At 37.0% G+C, this 7,227-nt stretch overlaps 1 protein-coding gene across 1 annotated transcript in view; it reads right to left on the reverse strand.

Moving 5' to 3' along the window:
* The window catches only part of LOC121296790 (protocadherin gamma-A4-like), a 115,879-nt gene extending 110,975 nt beyond the window's left edge, over positions 1–4,904 (reverse strand). Inside the window, exon 1 of the mRNA XM_041222590.1 lies at positions 2,408–4,904. Within this exon, the coding sequence (XP_041078524.1) occupies positions 2,408–4,819 (2,412 nt within the window). The 5' untranslated portion in view covers positions 4,820–4,904. The remainder of the gene's footprint in view (positions 1–2,407) is intronic.
* Between the last annotated feature and the right edge of the window lie 2,323 nt (positions 4,905–7,227).

Raw genomic sequence — 7,227 nt, forward strand, 5'->3', positions numbered from 1 at the left:
CACTGATTATGCTGGGAAGCTTGGAGCATTGTCATTTATATCCAGAATCTCTATAGATATACTATGGATTTCAGGCGGGGTTTCTAAAACAAAATCAAACGGCAGGATGCAGGAAGGCATTTGCTTGCACATCTATTCTCTGTCTATTTTATAAGCAAAACACCAGTGTCCATATTTATGCAAAAATAGCGATCAACATTTTTTTTTGAAGATCTAATTCAAGATCTATAGCAATATTACCCACAAATGATTTTGGTTTCATTTCTTCGGCAACAGAGTAACGTACATGACCAAACACATTAGTTACTGTCAAATAAATCGTAATGAAAAAAATAACTTGCCGTATAATACTCCAGTGTCCATTTTCTAAGACAGCTTGTATTCGAACAAATTCCAAAAATTTCATATTCGCTCTTCCTAATGATCGCTTAAATATCCAAAACAGGCGATGTGATCCAGATCATTTTACAAGAAAACGCTCAATTCAATCTTTAAATAGATCTTTAAAGAAACGAATCTCAAACATAAATGCAACTATTTTCTTGCATATACACTATATTGGAAGTAATCTCTATCTCTCTCTCTCTCTCTGTCTCTCTCTCTGACTGCTTTTAATATCATACTAGAGGAAGGCACTGATAACTCTCTGTTTGCTTTTACCAATACCATCGGGCAACAGCGGCACATAGAGAATACATCAATAACTGCTGCTTCATAGTCATCCACATCATGTCATTTATTTTAAAATATGTCTCATATCAAACTTTTTTTATTTTTAACTATAAACTACAAATGACACAAACGACATCAAAAATAGTATTCGGTTATTTAATGTACAATTCTACGCATTGCTTTTCTGTTATTATCTCACTCCAGTGATTAAATTATTACATACCATACTACTTTTAATGTTTATAGCCAGCATCAACCCTTTATAACCGATAGGAAACACATCCAATAACCAACAAAACAATACACAAACTACAAACATATATTTGCATTATTGTTATTGACTTTTTGTTTACCTATTTATGTATTTATTTATTAAACGTGCAATGTAATACTCCACCAAATGAAAACAGCAATAACTACGTTAAAGTTAAACAAGCCTCACCTGACCGGTCACATCTGTTGCTTTAACCATATTTTCAGCCGGGCAGCTGGGAACGTTTCCAAGTAATTTTATTTTGTGGTCAATTGGTAATGTTTGTTCACTATAAGGCCTAACAAACTTGAAGTCGCTGGTGCTGGAACATGGTGTTAAGCAAAGGAATGAACTGTGGTACAGGTGCCCTCAACCTCCACGTAGTTCGGCGGGAAGTATGAGCTGGGAATACCATTTGGACCATTCTGTTATGATATTCAAGGCCACATTGCTACTGAATGGAGGTGAACCAATGTCTTTGGCAATAACACAAAACTGGAAATGTCGTAAATGTTCGTAATCAAAAGAGGGCATCGCTTAATGCAATTCTGCACTGTAAAAAAATATATAGCGAACCAGAATTTATATTTACTAGTTGTTTTACTAGCTTGTTGCCTGTACCAAATTCCACATTTCAGCACTAAAGCTGTGGACAGCGACAAAGGGCGTTGCTGTGGTCAGGGCCTTATGTGAAATGGAGAACCTCAAAAGGCACGTTTGCAGGGGAAGAAGAAGAAGAAGAAGAAGAAGAAGAAGAAGAAGAAGAAGAAGAAGAAGAAGAAGAAGAAGAAGAAGAATTATTAACAGTATAAAGTAACAATAAGCCAATCAAAACAATAATTGAGTTACCCCTTACTTCGACTTCAATTGTTCCTTGGAAGTCTACTCAGAAAATCTCACTTTGCAACAAAATAAGCTATTTTAAAACACAATTAACACCACCTATTCTATATGTGTATCTGTATAAACGAAAATTTCAATATATCATCATTGACCCTACCAATATGGCAACTAAAATGAAAACGGTATGATGTGTCGTGTGTATTCGCTATCCACTTTCGTCTGTACTCGTCAACTTGTTTTCTTAATATCATAAATTTGCATGGACATGTAGGTTATTTCATTGTTTACACAATAATAAACACGTTGTGGGCTAATTATAATAAAAAAAAACATGAAATCTAACCAAACACTATAAATCAACATATCTTTGAAAAAATATAACGTCCCACAAAGATACGCATTCACATGAACAACAACAAAATACACAGGATCAAGTACTGTCTGTTTTTACCAACAATAGCACATGCACTTGTATAATAATTAACATATACATAATAATTAACATTTATAACAAATAATCCATTTTTGTTTAACTGAGTAAATACATAACACTAAGACAAAGTAAAAAAAAAAAAGTAAGTGTACTTCTTAATAGTCTCTTATCATTAACAGTGACACAGAAAGTTATCAAAAACTCACCTGACATGCCACTTCTGTTCCTTTGTCTGTGTTTTCATCTGAGAAGTTTGTAAGGATTTTTGCATTGTGGTCAAGTGGTAATGTTTGTTCACAGTAAGGCCTAACAAACTTGAAGTCGCTGGTGCTGGAACCTGCTGTTAAACACACGTCATAGTTGTATGATTGACGGAGAGTACCAGAGCTCTCAACCTCTGCGTAGTTCGGTGGGAAATACGAACGAGGAGTAGCATTTGGACCATCAAACAACAACCTGTTTTTTCTTTCTTGACAAAACCTGGCAGCCAAAATAATAATTATAAAGACCAAAAATAGGAAGGACACCACAGCTAAAGAGATTACCAAGTACCCTGTCAAGTTTGTAGTAGTTCCTGTTTGCTTGGAGAGATCTTTGAATTTAGATACATCTTCTGACACGTTGTCTGAAACTAATAAATTAACAGTACATGTTGCTGAGTAAGAGGGTTTCCCGTTGTCCTTGACCAAGATAATCAGTCTTTGTTGAATCGCATCTACCTCAGATATATCACGCAATGTTCTTATTTCTCCACTGTGGAGACCGATGGTGAAAAGTCCTAGATCAGTAGTTTTTAGCATCTGATATGACAGCCATGCGTTCTGTCCAGAGTCTGCATCGACAGCTACTACCTTTGAAACCAGATTACCTTTATGTACAGATTTGGGCATCACCTCGGTCATGAAAGAGCTCTCTGATTGACCTGGGTACAGTATTTGTGGAAAGTTGTCATTTTGATCTGTTATGAATATATTCACAGTCACGTTGCTACTAAGCGGAGGTGAACCTTTGTCTTTGGCAAGGACATAAAACTGGAAATGTCTAAACTGTTCGTAATCAAAAGTACGCACTGCGTGAATCACCCCACTGTCTGGGTTAATGGATATGCACGAGGACAAGGGCATCCCGTGGACATCGCTGGGCAGTAAGGAATATGAAACAGTGCCGTTTTGTTTCCAGTCTGGGTCTCTTGCCTGAACAGAGCAAATGGACAACCCAGGTTTGTTATTTTCCACGACATATGCACTGTAAGATGACTGATTAAATATTGGCGAATTGTCATTTATATCCGAAATTGTAAATAGTATGGTTGTACTGGAGGAGAGAGGTGGGAACCCTTTATCTGTGGCAGTAATGGTTATATTGAATTCAGACACTTCTTCGCGGTCTAGAACAGTCTTTGTTTCCAGAGAGTAATAGTTTCTGACTGAAGATCGTAATTTGAAAGGGACGTTTACTAAAATGAAACAAACAACCTTACTGTTCTCTCCCGAATCTTGATCCTGGACATTTATAATAGCTACTTCAGTTCCCGGTGGAGAGTTTTCTGGGATTGGGTTAAAGAGAGATTTTACAGTTATCACTGGGGCATTATCGTTTATATCAGTAATCTCAACAAACACTTTGCAATGCCCAGCCAGGCCAGCTCCATCTTTTGCTTGAACTTCGATTTCGTGATATGTAGCTTCTTCAAAGTCAATTTTCCCTACAACTTTGATGTTTCCTGTTCGGGGGTCTATGCTAAATAATGGCCTGGCTTTCTCAGAAATATGACTGAATTCAAACGTTACTTCTCCGTTTGCTCCCTCGTCTTTATCAATCGCGCTCACTGTAACTACTAATGTGTCTAGTGGAGAATTTTCTGTAAGATTCACTTTGTAAAGTGTTTCAGAAAATAAAGGAACGTTATCGTTGGCATCCAGAACAATAATATCAATTAAGACCGTTCCAGATTTCTGTTGTGCTCCCCCATCAATTGCTGTCAGTAATAAAGAATGTTGTTGCTGCATTTCTCGATCCAAATCATGTTCTAGAACAATCTCCCCATATTTACCTCGTTCGCTACTAGTGTAAACATGTAAAACAAAATGTTCATTCGAAGCAAGCATGTAGTCTTGCACTGAATTAATTCCAATATCTGGGTCGTGTGCCCGGTCTAGTGGGAAGCGAGCTCCTGTAACTGCTGACTCGCTTATTTCCAATTTTATAACATCCTTTGGAAAACTGGGGGGATTGTCGTTTATATCTTCAATATTTAATGCAACGTTGTGTAACTCCAATGGATTCTCAAGAACAAACTCAAAATGTAAAACACAGGAAGACGTTGTCCCGCAAAGCTCTTCTCTGTCTATCCTTTCCTGAACAATGAAATCACCAGTATCTAGATTAATGTCGCAGTAGCGTCTTCTTCCTTGGAAATCTATACGTGCTCTGCGTGCTGCCAGTTTTTTAACATCTAATCCCAAATCATTTGCTAAACTCCCAACTACAGATCCTCGTTTCATTTCTTCCACAATAGAATAACTCATTTCTCCAATAACCACTGGTATCACTGATAGGAATAAAACACAACAAAGTACTTGCCATTCAGCAGCGCAGCGTTTGTATCCCAGAGCCATTTTCTCCACTTGGTAATAGGTTATGCACGGTAATCCGATATAAATGTAAATCCAATAGATATTCGCTAATCACGGTTTTTACAAGGATTATCACAATACGTTGAAGTCTCTTGATGTGTGCAGAGGGTTTTTGAATATGTGACCCTGTTGAAGCATGTCTTTGTACACTGTGCTAGTGGGAGGGTTAGTGATCGCTCAGCTCCTTGTTGGTGAATAGCGACACACTGAGTATTTACAGAGAACTACACTAGTTATATAGCTAAAACCAAAATACCTGTCAGTCCCACAATATGTCGAAATTCAGTTTTTGTTCTTTTATGTACCTAAATACGCTCAATTCCCACGAGAATGGCTGTCATATACAATATATCTTTCCTGAAACAGTTATATGCCTTACCGTAATAGATGTCTTACCTATATCATGTTCTTAAAAAAAAAAAAAAAAACATAAAATCGCAAAAATATTATATCCGTGTAACCAAACACCTAATCAAAAATAATTATGAAGCCTACAGAGATTACACACACAAATAAGTGTGTGTGTGTGTGTGTGTGTGTGTGTGTGTGTGTGTGTGTGTGTGTGTGTGTGTAACATAAAATACAAAGTGATTAAGGGGCTAGCTATTGATGTACAGGTTATAAACGTGCTTAGTTATAGTTTTAGATCATTCAGTCAGTTGGCTTTTCAGGTGAAGGATCAACTTTCAACAGCGTGGAGGGATCGTGCATTGAAGCAATTAAACATCATAAATGTGTAGTCCAGTGACACGTTTAAGAAATGTGTAACCACTTTCCCACTCGTGTAACCCAAAACATTACATGCTACATCATAACAACTGGATGCATTATTTGTGTAACGTTTTAGTAAATAAAAAGGAAACGTTTGGCTGGCACATATTCTTGTTACCAGTAGCGGTAGACTTACCCGAAAGCAATCATCAGCTTGATTGTTGGCATTTTTTTAATTTCTTCTATTAGAAGCAGAAGAACTGTAGTTATTTGTTAGCGTATCCAGGCCATATGGTTTGATGTATTTAAAATACTGTTGCCTGAGTCTGTTGTTAAGCACATTTGATGATAATGAGCTTGCGGGAGGTGAACACAGAATAGTTTGGTGGAAAATATTCATTAGGCATTTCTGTAGATTTGCTCTGGACTGTGGCGACATTAAATGTGGCTACATTCCTAGATTTGCCACACTTTACAACAAATACTAGTAATACAGTTAAAATAAAATGACACAGAGCTACAACCAACGAGATGACTAAATATAGGGTGAAGTTCGTTTGTTGTTCATTTTTAATTGGATTATTTCTGAAGTCCGAAATGTCTTCTGCGAAACTATCTGAAACTTTCTATATAGAAAGAGGTTGCTGCCCGTTGTCTTTCACTAAGTCTAGTCTTTGTCTTTTTTCTGTAAAGCGTCGCAGAGTTCTTATCTCTCCTGTCTGAACACCAATTCTAAAATCTCTTCATAAATTGTCTTGAGAATCTCATATCATGCGCTCTGTCCAGAATTCGCATCAGCTGTAACTATTTTGGTGAGTAGGTTATTCTTGTCCGCAGAATGAGGGGACATCTCAATTCCAGTCACGCCGCTCACCCCGACAGGATACAGAATTTGAGGGCTGTTCTCGTTTTGATCCGGAATACACATACAGTTGCAATACTAGTGAGTATTGCCACTCTCTTGATCTTTAGCTTGGAACCGACGCTCTCTAAACTGCTCATGTTTAAACTGTTTTCGATAATATATGACACCTCAAAGTTTATCGATGCATGAAGGCAAGAGTTTTAAATTGGCATTATTATCAACTAAAAAGTATGAAACCTTGGCATTGTTTTCGCTGTTCAAATCTTTAGCTTTCACAATACATATGCTCCTGGGATATAGTTCCCCATCAAATATTCAATGTTACAAGTGTGTAGTAGTGATTTGACGACAATATTAATTTAAATAGAACGTTCTCTGATACTGAACATTGAACCTGCCCATTTCCCCCCAGAGTCGCGGTCGTCCCAGCACATTATATCACCTTATGAACCACTGTCCAAGTCTGTACCATTCCGTATAGTAACTACAGTGTGTTTAGTCGCATTTTCCAATAACTTAATTTTATATTCTGATTGGTTAAACACTGGAGGATTGTCTTTTGCATCAAGGACGATAATGGAAACCTTTTGGAAACCCCGCCATCAACAGCTGTTAGTATTAAACTACATGATTAGTACCTTTCCAGATCCAGTTCCTTATGAAGTACAATGTCTACATTCGTAGTACAATTGCTGCTTTTCTGAACATACAGAATAAAGTATTCATTTGTATTCAGATAATAATTTTGAAGAAAGTTGTTACCCTGGTCTGGGTCTTGAGCATTTTCTAAAAAAATAAATAAATAAAAATAAAA

Source organism: Polyodon spathula, chromosome 22 (assembly GCF_017654505.1).
Source record: "Polyodon spathula isolate WHYD16114869_AA chromosome 22, ASM1765450v1, whole genome shotgun sequence".
Classification (NCBI taxonomy): domain Eukaryota; kingdom Metazoa; phylum Chordata; class Actinopteri; order Acipenseriformes; family Polyodontidae; genus Polyodon; species Polyodon spathula.